Here is an 18,444-nt window from a genome sequence, read left to right as displayed (position 1 = left end):
CTCACTACCCACTCCAGGGCAGGACACACAGTTTTGGGGGCATTAGCACACTGTGTTCCCCTTTGCCTGGCAAAGCAATAAAGCTATTCTTTCCTCTTTCACTCAAAACTCTGTCTCTGAGATTTAATTAGGTGTAGGTATACAGAGGCCAGGTTTAGCATCATATATGAACGCATTTTGGGGGAAGAAAAGAAAATATCATGAAATTAAATTAAGAAAGCCAATAGTTTTTCTTTAACATACTACTTTTGGAGACTCATCTATTATCTTTGAAGATATATTTTTTTCCCTAAGATTCTGTTGAAGACGATTTAATTAATTGCTTGGTTGGTTAAGTTGACCAACTCTAAGGCAAAGTTCTACAAATCGGTCAGGGGTCCAGAAGGAACCGACGGAAAGAGGAACCAGACACTTCCACGAGAGATGCAGGAATTAATATTTTTGACATGTTGCATCGTACTTGAAATGATTCCGCAATTGGACAACAGCACACTTAAACAGCAGCAGAAAAACAACCTTCCATTTGATTCTTACTGAGATTTATTGTTTTTAATAATGCCACTTTTCAGAAGTATAGTCATGTGCTGACAAAGTGAAAACTTGTACGTGATGCAAAGTACCCTTTGGGCCGGAGATTAAGACACAAATGGTGTGGTGACAAGTCAAGTGCCCCCAGCAGGTGACAAACCCCACCTCCCTTCCTGTAATCTGGCTCCCATCTTGCCCCGCAGAACCCACAATGAATATCTGGCAAAACACAGAACACAGATGGCTGCCGACTGACATGAAAAGTAAATTTTATTAAACATGTTTACATACATGAGTTGGAAGTTCATTTAAAAGCACAGGGGAGTGTTAAGACAAGTGGTCAAAATAGAAAGATACTACCCAATTAGAATCAGTTGATTGTTGGCCACTAAGACAGAACGGAATCTAGTAGAAGTACACCAATGCTTCAGTCCTTCCTGCTCAGCATGGTGACCAGTGGTCAATCTGTGCCCTGGGAACGATGGGCAGGTCGTTCTGGCGTGTGTAAATAATAAATAATTCACTTGGTGCAGGCAGTATGTCTATGGATTAAAATCTATGTGTACACAGTGTCTACATGTGTTACAGCCCCACAGGAGGAATCTACACCAAAATATTTATTAGAAGGAATTTGGTCCATACTACATCACGTTTTCCAGAGGGTAAAAAATAAAGTCCATCTATAGACATTTCACCCCTGACTCACAGACTGAGTCTGGCTGAAACCTGCAAAATGTCTGTAACAAAAAATGGATGGCTTAGATTTCTTGGTTATTTCAGTAGAGTAATTAACAAGCAAACTGTACAAGTACATGCAACATACAAGCTGGCCTATGTGGAACTAACATACATTATTAAATAACCTTTGTTTCTTTTCTTTGCTTTCTCTTTCTTTATTGTCTTTTTCTTTTTTTTTTTTTTTTTTTACAAAACGTGCATGCAGCTTTGAACAGTTCCAAGTCATGCTGCTCTATCTGTGAAATCACAAAAGTGGAGGGACCCATAAAAGGAGGGAGAAGATCTCAATGCACCTGCAGAGCCTGCAGTTGGTAGCACATATACAGAAGGTCACAAGGGAATTCAAGGCCGAGAAAAACTCAGATGAAGAAAATGCAAATTGAAATTGGACTTTGTTTCATTTCCCGCCCCCCAGAAGTAAGATACTCTGCATTAAAAAAATCAAGCTTTGTGCTTGCATCAATCTCAAAGAAATGTAAATTAAAATTGGATAAAAAACATTAGTTTAGTGCAGAATATTTTGACTGGAATTTCCAGTGGCATATTAACAGCCCATACCTTGCTCTTTCCAGAACAGGTGGTGTGTCTACACTGAGACATGGCTGAGGAGCTGGGGCATTGCTCAAAGTGTCTGAGGCTCAAATCCATTTCTAGTCACCATTTTGGGAAGTCAAACATATGGTTTGTACACATGAGCGTATACTTGTTTTGCTTTTTTTTTTTTTTTGGATGTCAGGAAGGAAAAGGCATTACCAGGAGTGTTTCCAAGGTACCATGATGCTGTCAGTTTAGTTCCCAGCACTAGCTGCAGACTCGGTTCTGTAAAAGTATTCCATCCAAAACAGTGGAAAACATAAATTAATCTTTTAGAATGCAAACAGATATGCGCTTCACTCAAAAAAAGTGATTCTGTGGTTATTTGTTTTTGGAAGATAACTTTTTGTTTTCTGGGTAAGACCATAAGACACATAAGACCTGGAAGGATTATAAAGCGAAAGCTAGTGAAACCCTGCATTGGCCTCATCTTGTCTTGTTGTACACACTCTGCGGAGATGCTACAGAGACTGCTTCAGCCCTTTTTTTTTTGGTGCTTTTGGAAAAAGAAAGGAAGGGTCTCTGTAAATATCACGAGGCCTGTCTGTCATGCCACAGCCAAAAACGAGTGGAAATAACAAATACAGTGAAAACCAAACCGAAACAAAACAAATCAAGAAACCGAAATCAACAAACAACACACAAAGAAACAAAACTTGTCAACCCCAGGGAAATAACACTGCTTGTGGTTTGTGCAAAAAACAGGTAAAATACAGCTTGTCACAGAGTGAGAGTTTCCAGTTCAATTTGGGATGTGTGTGTGTGTGTATGTGTGTGTGAATTTGTAGTTTCCCCTCTCTCATTTGTCAGAAGCATCAGTGATTCTCACTAGCACATTAACTTCCTGTATTTGACAACTGCCTTGTTCTGTCATGTGAAGCCAGGTTTTAAACAACGATAGGGACATATTATTGAAACACGACTACCGGCAAAACGCAAGTTGATTGTCTGTCTCCAACCATTCTTTCGATCATGAAATATCTGGTTCAGATTATTATCCTGAAGGTAGAGTCTTACTGGTGTGAGTTCATTAGGACCGGATGCAGGGGGGCCCGGTGGAACTTTCCAGAGATGACTGGGAAGCCCGGCGGGTCAGGGGGGTGAGCGTGGGTTCAACCAGTGATGACGGGGGGAACAGCTTGTACCAGCCGATGACCATGCTGGAAAGATCCAGTTCCTCCAACAAGATCTGGGCCACGCCCATGAAGCATTTGTGGTCCATCCTGCCGTAGTCTCCCCAGACAATCACCTGCAGAGACAGACAACTGCAGTAAAGCCTGAGCTTCTCTCCTTCATGTGTGAACAGTTGAAAACAAACTATTCTGTAAAAGTGAGCCAGTGAGGGAAGCGGGGGAAATGAATATAACTAAGACCAAGGAGGTATAATAATAAAAAGGTACTATCCTTCAGGTACTCCGAGAGACACTTCACCAGGATTTTTAGATGTGATGGAACGCAAATCACGTTTCCCTAGTCAATGAGGGTATTGTCTACATAAACCATGTTAAAAATAAATACACACATTTATGTATATATAAATTCAAAACTGTCTTTAGCAACTACGATCTAGTAAGCAAAGTGCAGGGCCACAGAGATATACAAATGAAAATGTGTGCAAGCTAGGAGGGCGAAACAACCCAACTCCCTGTACCATGGCGTGCGTGGATGGTGCAGTATGTACAAAGGATGAGAATATTCATTAAATTTCTTTTATATTATAGACTTGTTAGTGAAGGGGCAAGTTGAACAATAATTGTAAGCTGGTGCCCTTGAGGACTTGCCTGACAGTTTTGACTTGATCAGAACGTTAATAAATCAGTGAGCTCACTGACAATTACCACCTTCTGTCTCCTTTTGGTGTCAGGTAAGATTTCCATTACACTTGCGCCAGGTTCTGTTTCCAACCCTTTAATCCCCAGGGGAGGTTCCCAAATGAGCTCACTCAACTGCTTTACACAGGCAGGGATGGTGAATCTTGCCTTTTCAATTTCCTGAGTAACCTTGCCAAATTATTTAATCCCTGTGATCCTCAGACATAATCTTTAAAATGGGAATAATCATGGTCAAAACATTTAGACAAGGAAGCACTTAACAATGCACCTGACATTCAACCCGTCCTGAATGTTTGCTGGTCCTTTCTTTTCTTCCTCTTTGAATCCCATGTCTGGCTCAATAAACTAGTATTAGCATCGGTTGCCCTGATTATCTATCTATCTATCAATTATCTATCTATCTATCATCTATTTATCTATCTATCTAGGAGAGGAAATGGGTGGGAAATAGAGCCAAAGTAAAAGGAGAGGATGGAGAGAAAGAAGAAAAGGAGAGTGAAAATTAAAATCTTGTTTTCCATTAGAACCAAAAGATATTTTGATACTATATATTACGTATATTGTAAATGAACAATTTGGACTTTATTCTCTTCCTGTTGGACCACCTCTTCAATGTTGATATGGATAATGGGCCTGTTACAGTGTAAAAAGTCAAACCATCTATTACTGACCTGAAGGACTTTACCCTGTGGACTTTCGTCAAAAACCAGGGACTGTTGATACAAGGGGTCAAGGGTCTTTCGTGCGATTCTTGTCTTCTTTTTGGCTATGCAGGCCCCATTCTCCAAAAGATACACTTTGACATATGGAGCTGAACAAAGGTAACATTAACAGATAAGAAGTTAATCCTTCAAGTTAAATTGTTTTTATTAGAGAATGCTTCCTTAGACAAATAGAGATGCTTGTTGAAAGTTTCCCATTGATTATTTAAACCATTTAAACTTTTCAGTGCTCCATAAATTCTATCCCTTAAAACTCATATGTTACCACTAAAGCCATTTTCCTCTTTTGAAGTAAATGCATGCAAAGTTATCATAAGATTCTGACTGACTTGGTTTATGGCTGGCAATACGAAACAGGTTTATATCTTAAAGCTCATTTTATATCTAAAAGCTCATCCTTTTTGTGATTAGAACTGAATTTTTATCCCGCATTTATAAATGGGCAGAAAAATAAATAACTGACATAGCTAAGAAGCCATCCTAACTAAACTTTGTCTTAATACAACAAGACTCTTCCTAATACTTCCTGACAGAATAATTGTGCAAGGAAAACCCAGATCCACTTTTATGATCCGCTTTTCTTTGATCCACAATCAAAGAACATAGAAAAGCTGCCTTGTTAGTCAATCAGATAATGCAAAATAGAGCATGTGAAATTCAAATGCAGCAAATGTTTTGAGTTTTTGCCCCTGTAAGACTCTCTTGTCCAAACAGTAACATCGCTCCTTACCAGGCGTGGATTTGGAACCAGGCTTTTGCGTGAGGCTTCGTGCTCTAATCACTTCAACTTCTAATTGGCCCTTTTTATCCTCCATTCCAATTTGTATATCACCTGTGAGTGGAGGAAGCAAAATGTTTCAGCTTCTTTGCAGTCACATGCAGTTAAAAAAATAGAGGTCCATAAGAGACTCCAAATTATTACCTTCATGATCTTCATAAATAACCAATATTTTGAGCTCCCTTACACCATTTTCTTTTCCTACCTCCAAATCAGGTTTTGAAATGTTTCTCTTCATTTTTCTGGTGCTAATCTAACTTATGAGAGTCTCATACTAGTATATAAATTACTTAACTGCAACAATACTGAAGTATTTAAGTGATTCTTGTACTCTAATAAGATTTCTTATCCTTTATGTCATCTATTATATAATACTTCTTAATAAAAAGTACAATTATCTGTGTTTCCATTATCTAGAGAAAACCTCCATTAATGTTTTGGTAAATATCCTAGCAATTTCACAAGTTCATTCATTCTCTTCTCCTTCTTCCCTTCCTTTCCTCCCTTCCTTCCTTCCTCCCTCCCTCCCTCCCTTCTTTCCTTCCTTCCTTCCTTTTTTCCTTATCTCTCTATCACTATTTATATCTATGTATCAATCTATCCATCTCTATCTCTCTAACTATATGTGTATCTATCTATCTATCTATCCATCATGACCATACATCCTCAATTTATTGACTGTATGAACCACTGAATGGGCATGTCATTACTTATTTAACCAGATCCCTCTGGATGGAAATATAGGTTATCTACATTGCTGTCATCATAAACAGCATTAGAATGAACAGCTTTATAAAGAATTTTTGCACCCTTGGTCAATTATTTCTTGAGCATAAATTCCCAGATTTTAAATTGTTAGGTCTAATTGAATGGACATTTAAAAATGCCATGTGTATTGCCAACATCCTTCAGAAAGGTTGTGCCAGTTTGTACTGTGACCAGAAGAATCTGTCTTTCCCATTTCCCACAGCCCACTAATACTGTTATGAGCAACATGCCTACTTTTTGCCAATCTGACAGTCAAAAAGTTATAATTAGCATTTCTTTGATTATTAGGGAGGTTGAACATATTTCTAAATATTTTCAGTTTTTATTCCTTCTTTTGTATTGCCTGTTCATGTCCTTTACCTATTTTTATAAGATGCTCAACTTTTTCTGAATGATACGATACTTTATCCCTGAAAATATTAAATATAATTATTTCTAAGTTATTTTTAGTTGGTTGAATCATCTCTACTTCCTCAGTTGTGAATTCCTTTTACTTGCCTGGTCCATTGATCAATGTTGTGGTTCTGGATTGTTTATTAGTTTATCGTTTATTGTTTATAATAATTCTGTTTCAGACCTTAGCTCCTGGACTCTTGGGTTTTTGCTTTTGTTTTAATCACATACACACATAGTTTAAAGAGTCAAACTGTTCTCTAAGACTTGTTATTAGTATAAAATATTCCCGGCCTTTCTCTCAACCTCTTGCCTTCCAAAGGTCACTGTTTTCAAAATTCTCAGTATTTTAACTGATTTATTTTTTACTTTTTGGCATTTGCATCCTTATCTCTAAATACCATACATATATTTTCCTTTTTTTCTTCAGTTTTAGATATCATTATTGACCCCCAATTTTGCTCTCTCTCACTGCTTCCTACTCCCACCATATACTTGACATTTTCTGTCATCCTCTTCTCCCAATATTAATATTTATATTATGATTAGGCAACATTATTTGTAGCCGAGTGAACTGGAGTACCACGATTACTTCTCATTTCTTGGACACTCTTCTTTTTCCCTACACCCACTAAGTGTCTTTTAAAAAGCCCTTGCTGACATTCTTATGGATGTATCACTGATTCCACCCCTTACTCTCTCCTGGTTGTTTATCTCTTCCATAAAATCAAGCACATTAGGTATTCAATAGATTTTGTCTTACGAATCTGACATGCTATTGATACAGCTTGGACAGGTTGCTTATAAGGCCCGTTGCAGCTGTTTTATTACATTTTCCTTCACTACCGTCCTGGGTATCCCACCCATTTCTCTCTTGTGTGGAAGCATTTATTTACTGGAGGTCATATTCCTCTTTTGTAGTTCAAAATTTTTTCATTCACTTAGTTCATTTTGTTGAAGTATATCCTCCAATAGCTTTCCGAGCAATGTTGGGTATAAGGAAAATGTTTTGAGACCATTCCCATCTGAATATGTATTTATTCTAGCCTCATACTTACTTGATGATTTGACTGGCTATTTTAGTCTTCGTTGGAAATCAATTGTTACTCAGAATTTTGAAGGCAACGCTCATCTTCTGGATTCCAGTATTATTATTGAAGAGTCCAATGAGAAGCAGATTTTTGATAGTCCGCATAAAATAATTTTTCCTCTTAGGAAACTTGTGGGGTATTCTATCAACCGCTGGTGCTGTAAAATCTCACGATGATGTCTTTGTGTTGACCTATTCTCATGCATTTTGCTGACTACTCTATGGGTTCTTTCAAGCTGGAATCTCATGTCCTTCAGGAAACATCTATTTCACATGTTGCATATAATTTTCTCCATTTATCCTCTTTTTAAACTTTATATATGGCATATTTTGCTAGTAGAAGTTTATCTGGCTTTGGCCTGGAAGTTCTTTCCCACTCCAAGAGTATAGAAACATTAACTTAAGTGATTTTCAGTATTTTCCAGTGTCTTTCTCCACCCCGTTTCTCCTTTACAATTGAATCCAATTTTTTAAAAATTAATTAATTAATTAATTTGTTTTCGGCTGCGTTGGGTCTTCATTGCTGCACGCGGGCTTTCTCTAGTTGTGGCGAGCAGGGGCTACTCCTCGTTGTGGTGCGCTGGCTTCTCATTGTTGTGGCTTCTCTTGTTGCAGAGCACGGGCTCTAGGCGCGCGGGCTTCAGTAGTTGTGGCTTGCGGCCTCTAGAGCACAGGCTCAGTAGTTATGGTGCACGGGCTTAGTTGCTCCACGACATGTGGAATCTTCTCAGACCAGGGCTTGAACCTGTGTCCCCTGCATTGGCAGGCAGATTCTCAACCACTGCACAACCAGGGAAGCCCCCAAAACATTATTTTTTTAAGTTCTGAAGTAGGGAGGTAATTTCATTAATATTTTTTTGCATAGCTAGACACTTACGCCAATCTCCTTTATTGAATAATCCATCGTTTTTTCCGTGCTATAAAATTCTACCCTTCTCCTACATTTGGATTTACTGTAGACTCTCTATCTTAACAGAATTTTGCTAATTCAGAGATAAATGACTAACTTTAGTCATTTTGCATATCTCAAGTTAGAAAAATGCATTAGAAATTAGAATAGTCATTTGAAACCAGCAACACCTGAGCTAAAATCTTGCGTCTCGCTTGTATTACTATTATGTTACTTTATTTTTTTATTATTATTTTTTTATTATGCTACTTTAAATGATCTTATCAACCATGAAACATCAGTTTTCCTACAGAAAAAAATTATTCTTACCCATTGCAGGGGTGGCGAGGGTTTGGCGGCCAACAAGCTGGGCTGGTCCCAGTCCGTCGAGAAAATCACTGAATTGACTATCCGCTCCTAGTCTCACTCCAGGAAATATTAAGCTATTAGCAAAAGGACAATAATCAAGACATTAGATCTTCTAGAATTCTTTTCATTAGTTTCCATTAGATGACGAGTTCTGATCATGAATCAAACAGTACTTAGGCAATCGGTTTACTTACTGATTCTTTGCATTTCCTCTGAACCAAGCCCATGAAGCTCAGCACTGATGGCGAAAAGGTCTAAACGATCAATTTAAGACCTGATGTTGTTACATAATATTGAGCAGAGTTCCCTGTGCTACACAGTAGGTCCTTGTTGGTTATCCATTTTAAATATAGCAATGTGTACATGTCAATCCCAAACTTCCAGTTATCCCTCCCGGGCTTCCCTCCTGGTAACCATAAGTTCACCTGAAACTAACACAACATTGTTAATCAACTATACTCCAATAAAAAATAAAAAGTTTAAAAAAAGACCTGATGTTCTATTCAGGAGGGCTCAGTTATAGTTTTCAATGTAGTAAGTTTTCTGCACACTTTACAAATACAAATCCCTACATAAATGTATCACTGACGTAAGATACAAGGCGCAAAATTTTATGTCATGAACTAATACATAAATAATTGTTCATCAGTATTAAGTAACATTAACGCTAAATGTTAAGAAATGGCTAATAATTTCTTGAATATATATTATAGTATAGTACAAGTTCTTATTTACAAATCAAAATGTTTAATTTCTTCATTTCTGAAAGAATTAAAATTTCATATTACCTGAGATTTTTATTTAATTCAAATGGAAATGAATTGGTTAACGTACGTCTATTTCTCACCACACCAGGACTGCCTGAAGCCCCAGGCTACAGGCTCTCCCAGAGCAGGGACTGTGCTCTTGTTTACTGACATCTCCTGGGTAACAAGAACCAGGCTTGTTACATAGTTGGACTTCAATAAGTATTTTTTGGAATAAACAGGTTTCTATCAGGATTGATTGTTTCCAGTGTGCTTTCACACATATTATTTCTTCACAATCAAAGGAATTAGATAGGGTATTAATTATTATCCCATCCAGAGACGATAAAATAAATCTATGAGAGGTTAAGTGGCTTATTCATGGTGGAGGTAAATATTATTAGGCTTGTTAATTTTTACTTTTTAAAAAATTTTTATTGGAGTAGAGGTGATTTACAATGTTGTGTTAGTTTCAGGTGCACAGCAAAGTGAATCAGTTATACATATACATATATCCACTCTTTTTAAGATTCTTTTCCCATATAGGCCATTACAGAGTATTGAGTAGAGTTCCCTGTGCTATACTGTAGGTTCTTATTAGTTATCTATTCCATATACAGTAGTGTGTATATGTCAATCCCAATCTAGATTTGTTAATTTTTATATCCGAAAATAGTGTCTCTAGTTTTCTATTTGCAGATTGCTTCCTAATACTTCAGCAAATATTGGTATTTTGTCAGCAAGTTTAACTACATAACATCATGCCTGCTGATTTTTGTTCTTGGCTGTATCTTGCTGGGAGTATGCATATCACTCATTGGAGCAAATAAAGGGATTCACTAGTTTTAGGAATGGGAAAGCATATCATGAACATTAACTTGGCAGAATTTACTTCATTTTCTGAACAGAATAGAAAAATGCCAGGAAAATAAAATAAATTGTTAATATTAGATTGGTAAAAGATATTTGAATGGTAATAAATAATTACGGAAAACTTGTACACGGTCAATCCCCAAGTAACCCACTGTAGGATACTAATTACTTGTTGTCTATCACCTTAGTAAAAGTTCAATTTTACCAGAAAAATTCTCAAGCATAGGAAAATGCAGGTTTTGTGCAAGATCTATATGAAATGGTAAAAATCATGTCAAGTAACCAAAACAAAAATCTGGTTGTATTTTTTCATAATTAATTAATTTCAGGATTAACTAAAATTCTTTAATCGGAAAATCAATGAAGCAGATAGCTCCTGGGCTCTTTTTCCTAAGGTAAAAATGAGTTCGTGATGCTTTAAAAGCAAGAAATTTTAAGTTGTTATTATGAGAACGTTAGCCTTACAACAACTTAGAGCCCAAAATAGTTTGGAGAAAAGTAGGAATATGGGCACTTAGTTCCACACTTCTAAGTTTTAATTCAGATTTTGGTAACTGGGCCAGACAATGAATTTACCATAAGAAAGAATCCATTAAATGTGGCATTTCTACAATAAGCATCTGGTCATGGACTATTCTGAGATTTTCTGGATGATAGAAGTCAGTTTATTCACGTTCACCCGTCAATTTCTTCATCCCTTTGAAATGTCTGTGTGACCAGGTGCAGAGGTGTGTCCATGTGTGTGTGTGTGTATCCAGAGAGGTCAGGCTGTTTTCAAGTGGATGGTTGACCTCCTGGCTGTGTAAAGAAGCTGCAGGATCACCCTGGGGACCTTGTTATCTGCCCTGTGACTACAGGACCCTTGGCCCCGGGCCACGCGGATGTGCAGAGGCCACTTACTTTCCCTCGGAGCTGTAACTGTTGATGCTGCCATCCGTAGACTCCCGGCTCGGCTGCCTCACCATCTTTCTCATCTCGGCTGCCATTCCCGTCTCTGTGCTTCTCTGGATGGTGCTTTTTAACTTCTTGTGGCCTGACTCTGACAGGAGAGAGTGAAAGAAACTCTAAGTTTGTTTCAGACGATTCCCCCTGAATATCGATTGATTCTGCAAGTACGATAGTTAATTATGCATATAATTAAAAATCTACACAGAAAAGTAGTGTCTAAGAGAATACTCTGATTAATTAAATCTCTTTGCCAAAGGATGCTTTGGCCAAGGGGGTAGCGGCGGAAGGTAGACCAGCTGCCTGTATCCCAATGAGCCAAAACGCACTCCTTGTATTACTGCTGCTGAAGTTGTCAACTTCAGTGAAAAACTGGATTTTGCGGTGAACTCTTCTGTGGAACCTAACAGGTTTCTCCTAATCTGGGATGCTCCAACTGCATAGGGACAAACCTAAATGGATGGACCATGTCCCTTAAAGGAGAAGAGGCACTTGGAACTCAGCGTGAAAAATACCGCTGTGTTGGTACTGCCAGGTATCTGCAATCCTCACAAAGAAAAAAAAAGCAGCACTTTATTTAATGATTTTTGCAACACCGTAACATAGATGATCTCATCTGACATGACACAGAGGTTACCTATGTAGGCAGAACAGGTACTATCTTAATTCCAGGCTTCCCAGCTATGCATGGCCTTTCGACCCAGCTGTAGCCTTCTGACCGCAGTTTTGGGCTGAGTCTCTTTTTGCACTGTGAATCATACTGGCTGATTATTTCCTTGATAAACTCTAAGTTCAGAGCAACTTTCTTGAGCCCCTTTGAAATGCACTAGCCAGTATACTATTCATAGCAAGGATATGGAATTCTAAAACATTTATTTGATTCGAGCCATATCGAAAGGTTAGACAAACTGTTAGACTTTTACAACCTGCCATGCTTTTTCTACCTACACATTCTATACGCATTTCTCATTTTCTTTCCATTTTATTTTCACATAGTATCATTTAATACCCATGAATAATATATGAAAAATGCTCTATGTACATAACCACATACATAAAATACATACATGTGTGTATACACATAACCTTTTCAATCCTCATAAAACCCCTGTGAAGAAGATGCCTAAAAACATTCCTAAATCAACTGTATGAAAACTGAACGTTTTCCTCTCATTTTGGGTCAATGCAACACTTTTGTAAGTTGTCTAATAAAAGATGTCATGGGTTATACCCTATGGACTCAATGTGGAATATTCTCTATGTATCAGCCGTGCTGAGTAAATTGGAATATGTCACTCTCTTGCTCAAGATCTTCTGATGGTTTATCAATCAAAATTAAAAGAAAATCCAAACTGTTATCACGGCTCCAAAATGCATATTCGATCGGGTCCCTGGCTGCCTTTCAGACCTTCCCTCCCCCCATCCCACGTGGTCACTGCCCTCCCCTCAACTCTGCCTTCCTTGCATTTGCTTGGACACCCCAAGCATGCTGCTTCGGGGCCCTTTGCCCTCAGTCTGTCCTTCTGATTTTCTTGTTTATTCAGGGCTCTGCTCCAACATCACCTCCGCAGAGAGGCTTTTTCTGACTCTCGTCACTCTTTATCCCCTTGCCACGCTTTATAGTTCTTCATGACGCTGTTCCATCTGCTAGTAAAGCTTTATTGGTTTGTTTGTTGTTGTTTCACCAATTTGAATTTAATTTCTACAAGGAGGGGGACGTGGGGAATATTCCTCACCGTTATCCTTAGTGTCTAGAACAGTGGTGCGAACCACAGCTCTCATAAGAAAGGGCATTTTCTCATCCCACTTAACACAATTACAATACAATACAAACAGGTCTATATTCTTTTTGAAGATTGTACTGTTTCATTGTATGGTTATGTGGTATCACAATTAAACCATCTCTTTGCTGATGAGCATTTGGGATGTTTCCAGTTGTTACAGGAGTTTTTATAGATTAAATTTTTAGAAATTGAAATGCTAGTGAAAGGGGAGGAATCTGTCTGATCTTATTAACTGTCTCTAACTTGCCATTTAGAAACCTTGTAGCAATTTGTGCTCCTACCAACCTTCCCGTGGATGTACCCATTTTCTCACCTATGGCTCTGGACTCTCCACCTGTCCTCTTTCTGGTCTCTGTGTTGCCCACTGGACTTGTCATTGTAGAATCTGTACACTTACTCAAGGCAGGGACTTCACCTTTGGCCACTCTGGGGGCTGTTTAGCTTAGTTTGGGTGTTTATTTATGTGTATCCTGTGCCTCCTTCTTAGATGTAGTTCCTGTATGAAGTCACCGTGTAGAGCAATGTTCCATCCCTGCGTGCATATTGGCTGCACCCCGGCTGAGGGGAAGGGGCAAGCTCCCAGGGTGTATTACTCAAGTGAGCCAACTAGAATCATGAAAAATGTTTACTCCAGGCAGCCTGAGGCAATAAACGAGGGTAGAACACCAAATTCTATTGAAAATAATGAGGTTGAGAGCTAGAAAAATGAGGGCAAATTTTAAATCTATATGGGGGGGAATACTGAAAACTGGAGAGAAACAGTTAAGAGAATCAGCTGCAAGGGGTTCAGGTTAGAGTATCTGTTCATTCAGTTGTTCATTTATTTACCCATCCATGCATCCATCTAGGCATGCATCCATCCATCCAACAAATATTTACTAAGCACCAACCAGGTGTCCCACACTGTTCTAGGTGCTGGGTATACACTGATGAGTAACAAATTTTCTGCCATCATGGAGCTTACATACGTGTGTGTATACAAGCAAGGCAATGATCACATCAACAAATATATATAAGAGGCCTGGTAATCTGTGCTACAGATAAAAATAGGCAGGAGAAGGGGGATGGAGAGTGTCGGGGACAGAGCAGCAATGGTTTTATTAAAAAGGGGGTCAGGGTCTCATCAAGCATCGGTCTGGAGGACGTGAAGGGACTGGACGGTGGCCCCCATTGGCTGGCTTGGTCCTGGCGGCTGTTCTGGGGAGGCTGTGAGTGACGGCGGTCAGGAGGGGCCGCTGTCTGGTCAGCAGCCCCCAGTCCTCAGGTTTCCTCTGCAGTGTTTCCGGTGCTGATCCTGAGTCCGGCCAGGAGGTTCTGTGTGCCTGGCCATCCAAATGATGGGGAGGAGCTGTCAGAGCCTGGCTTCTCCCGCATTTCCTAACACCTGTTACACGTGGTTGTCATGACATATTTGTTCAATGAATGAAAAGAAAAAATTTAAAAGTGAAGAGTTCTTTACCAATTTGTATTTTTAAGGGCGATATCAAGTTTTCCCAAAGAAAGGTGTATCTACAGGGTGTCTCCAAATCCTTACAGCAGCTTTAAACCTTCATAGCTTTCAAAACGTAAGTGCTACACACTTTGCAAAACCACCATTTAAGAGGTTGGTTATTGAACTTTCTTTTATACTTATTTAATTTGGTAGATTTGAATAATAGTTTTTAATTTTGAAGTTTTTGTTTTAGTCCTTCTGAAGATGGCAATCATGGACCGATATCTCTCGTCTTACTCATGTTAATAAATAGTCATCACAAAGAGCTTTGATGCACTAGACAATTGCATAAAGGCCCCGGTAACAGCTGGGTAAACAATTCCAGCCATGAATCTGTCTGATTTATATTCAAAGGGCTCTCTTATTATCCGGAATGTAAGGGTTGGAAGGAACATTGTTTTATAGATGTGGAAACTGTACATTTGGAGAAGTATAATTCATGCAACAAATATCTGTCCAGTACTTGCACTGGTCCTTGCCTTTTCTGGATGCTGGTGATACAGCAGTGAGCACAACCGACACGATCCTCTGCCTGATGGAGCTTACATTCTAGTGGGAACAAAGGCTTGTTCACCATCGCCCTCGTTAGCCCAGAAGCTGGATGAGAAACCTGATTTTCTGAACCACAGTCTTGTGATCATTCCATTATACCACAGTTTAGGAACACACAGCGTCTGATCTGATTAATTTTACAAACAGAGCAATCGTTTAGCTACACAGATATTTTCACGTATACATTTTCATAAGGGCTTACAAGTTCATTTGAAAACATTGTTAGAATCACATATATTCTATACAAGTGTATATAATTATTTGTATTCATCTCTCTAGGCTATAATTATAGCATAAATATGTTACATATGTCATTTTTAATACCAGTATAATGTATTAAACCGTTAAATATTAGAAAATACTGTTATGTCTGTTAAAGATATCACCAGTATTTAATAATTACTTGTATCCACTGAAGAATCATTAACCAGATAAAGACATGAAGTTTGCTATCAGATGATGTCATGAAACCTTTGACCTGAAACTTCTGTCCTACGTACTATACAAAGAACAAAAGGATTAGAAAACTTGTACATTCACAAACACACAAAAATTAGTAAAATCCAATTATTGGGGGTAAGTATTTTACACATGCTTTGGAAGAGCAGATTTTCTCTCACAGAATGTTCCAAAATGTGTCCTATTTAGATACGAACTCTCACTTTTCATATTTAGAGATGCTAAGTTTAGAAACAACTTATTGACTTATTAATTCATTCTATAAATACTCATTAAGCACCAAGGGCCTATAATCTAACAGGCATCGTTCTAGGTGTTGGAGCTACACCAGTAATAAGACAGGATATCACATACCATAAATAACTGAAACAGGTCGGGTAACATGATAATTTTCGACAAATATCACATGATATCACTTACATGTGGACTCTGAGAAAAAAGATACAAATGAACTCATTTACAAAACAAAAACAGACTCACAGACAGAAAACAAACTTAGGGTTGCCAAAGGGGGAAGGGGGGAGGGATAAATCAGGAGTTTGGGATTAACATATACACACTACTATATATAAAATAGATAAACACCAAGGACCTATTGTATAGCACAGGGAACTCTATTCAGTATCTTGTAATAACCTATAATGGAAAAGAATCTGCAAAAGAATAGATAGGTAGATAGATAGATAGATAGATGTATAACTGAGTCACTCTGCTGTACACCTGAAACTAACATGATATGGTAAATCAACTATACTTCAATTAAAAAATAAAGATAGGGCTTCCCTGGTGGCGCAGTGGTTGAGAATCTGCCTGCCAATGCAGGGAACACCGGTTCGAGCCCTGGTCCGGGAAGATCCCACATGCCGCGGAGCAACTGGGCCCGTGAGCCACAACTACTGAGCCTGCGCGTCTGGAGCCTGTGGTCCGCAACAAGAGAGGCCGCGACAGTGAGAGGCCCGCGCACCGCGATGAAGAGTGGCCCCCGCTCGCCGCAACTGGAGAAAGCCCTCGCGCAGAAACGAAGACCCAACACAGCCAAAAATAAATAAATAAATAAAATAAATAATTCATTAAAAAAAAGAGATAGCATAAATTAATATAACATATAATAAAGATAATATGTTATCGTTTAAAAAATGATAATTTTAGATACTGGTAATCATCATAAAACAATAAAGAAGAGCGTGTCTCAGTCGAGTGAATTCCTTTTGATCAGCTGGGCAGGGCAGGCCACTTGTAGAAAAGGAGGCCGCCGCGCAAGGGTCTGAAGGAAGGATATTCCAGGCAGAGGAGCTAGAGGCAGACCCTGAGGAGGGCCTGACCTCCCCTGGCGGGTCTGAGACGTGCGCGGGGAGAGGATGGCGGGGAAGAGGCTGGCGGAGCAGCCCCGCTGGGCGGCCGCGGGGACTCCGCGCTGACCGTGATGGGAAACCAAGGGGAGGGTCACGGTCTGATCTGCCTTCTCCAAGGGCCCCTCGAGCTACTGGGTGGGAATGAACTGCAGGAGTAGGGGTGGAAGAAGCAGGGGACGGGGAAGCTTTCCTACCTAAGGAGAGAGAAAACGGGGGTCGCGGTCGCGGCTGGGGGGGCAGCAGAGATGCGCGAGGAGGGGCTTCGAGCTTGTCCTGCGGTGGAGCCGACAGCCCGCGCGCGCTCTGGTCCAGGAAAACTGGAGCAATCAGGGGCGTCTAGGTTTTCGGTTAGGATAACTAGCTGGACGACGGTGCCACTTACTGGAAAGGGAGAGGAACTCGTTGTAGGGGGTCGAAATTCTGAGTTCTCTGGTGGATGTTCGAGGGGTCCCCGAGAGAGCGGCGTGGAGAGCAAAGCAGGAAGAAGATGTACAAGTCAGGGCACGAGGGTCAGCTCAAGGCTGGAGAGGTTGGGAGGTAGCAGACAGACAGACAGGTCGCACGGGCATGGGCACGCAGGTGGGATAAAGACCTGCGGCGCCAGGGTTTAACAGGGGGGCAGCGCAGCGGAGCCCGGGGTATATCCACATTTAAAGGTCCAGAAGAAAATCAAGGCTGGTAGGGGGTCTCCAAGGGAAGACCTTTTAAGGTTCGGAGAAAAAGAGGTTAAGTGTCGCGGTGCACAAATCAGAAGAGTAAAGTGTTCCAGGAAGTAAAATAATTAAGGCTCGATTACTACTTAGAATTTTAGTACGGAGCAGACACACAGACACGATGACAGTGCCTGCCTCCATGCGTATCGCTGATTTCGAGGGGGCCTGGGGGCCTGGGGGCCTGAGGGGAACCATCAATCAGAAGAGAGGACGAGAGGTGAGGCTGCAGAACGGCGCCTGGACCGTTTCCAAAAGGTTTGCAGTCATTGAGAGACAGTATCTGGAGAGTCACACAGGATGAGAGCAGGTCGTCTATTTTTTAAGACGTGTGATATCAGAGCTTGTTTCTATGCAGAGGGGAATCGACAAATGCACAGGATGAAACACAACAGTTCCGGGTCTAATATTATTGGTTGGAGAGGTGGATAAAGACAGATCATGTCCGATAAATCATCTTTCAGTCAGAGCAGTCTCTAATGCCAAACGAATAGTCAATTCCATCCATTAACTGGAAAAATCAGTAAAAGAATATCACCTAATGGATTAAACAGTTGGAGTCCAAAAGATAAAAGTAATAATGTCCTGTCAAGTCACACAGAGAAACCTACAGAGTAAGTGCAACCTTTTGGTGACCCTGAAAGTAACAACTGAGATCAGCCATAAGATTGACTTTTTTATACCTACAGTGACAAAGTTCAGTTATTTTTAACAGAAAAGTTGTTGTGGATAATCTGATACGTTTTGTTCATTCACTCCTTTATTGACTGATTCAAGGAACTGTTTCCTGAGTGCTTCAGGCCAGTGCTGTGTATATAAACATGGAAAGG

The 18,444-nt window shown here is 39.7% G+C and overlaps 1 protein-coding gene across 11 annotated transcripts in view; it reads right to left on the bottom strand.

The window, feature by feature from the left end:
• Positions 1 to 829: 829 nt before the first annotated feature.
• RIMS1 (regulating synaptic membrane exocytosis 1) overlaps positions 830 to 18,444 on the bottom strand; it is a 467,913-nt gene continuing 450,298 nt past the window's right edge. For all 11 annotated transcript variants that reach the window (XM_068551600.1, XM_068551589.1, XM_068551595.1 and 8 more), the window contains 5 exons: positions 11,221 to 11,359; positions 8,663 to 8,775; positions 5,145 to 5,246; positions 4,364 to 4,503; positions 830 to 3,109 (listed from right to left, as the gene is read on the bottom strand). In XM_068551600.1, the coding sequence (XP_068407701.1) occupies positions 2,891 to 3,109; positions 4,364 to 4,503; positions 5,145 to 5,246; positions 8,663 to 8,775; positions 11,221 to 11,359 (713 nt within the window). In that variant the 3' untranslated portion in view covers positions 830 to 2,890. The remainder of the gene's footprint in view (positions 3,110 to 4,363; positions 4,504 to 5,144; positions 5,247 to 8,662; positions 8,776 to 11,220; positions 11,360 to 18,444) is intronic.

The sequence above is a fragment of the Eschrichtius robustus genome, chromosome 9 (assembly GCF_028021215.1).
Source record: "Eschrichtius robustus isolate mEscRob2 chromosome 9, mEscRob2.pri, whole genome shotgun sequence".
NCBI classification, from domain to species: Eukaryota; Metazoa; Chordata; class Mammalia; order Artiodactyla; family Eschrichtiidae; genus Eschrichtius; species Eschrichtius robustus.
Note: the sequence above shows the minus strand (reverse complement) of the source record. Positions and strands in the feature narration are given on the sequence as shown.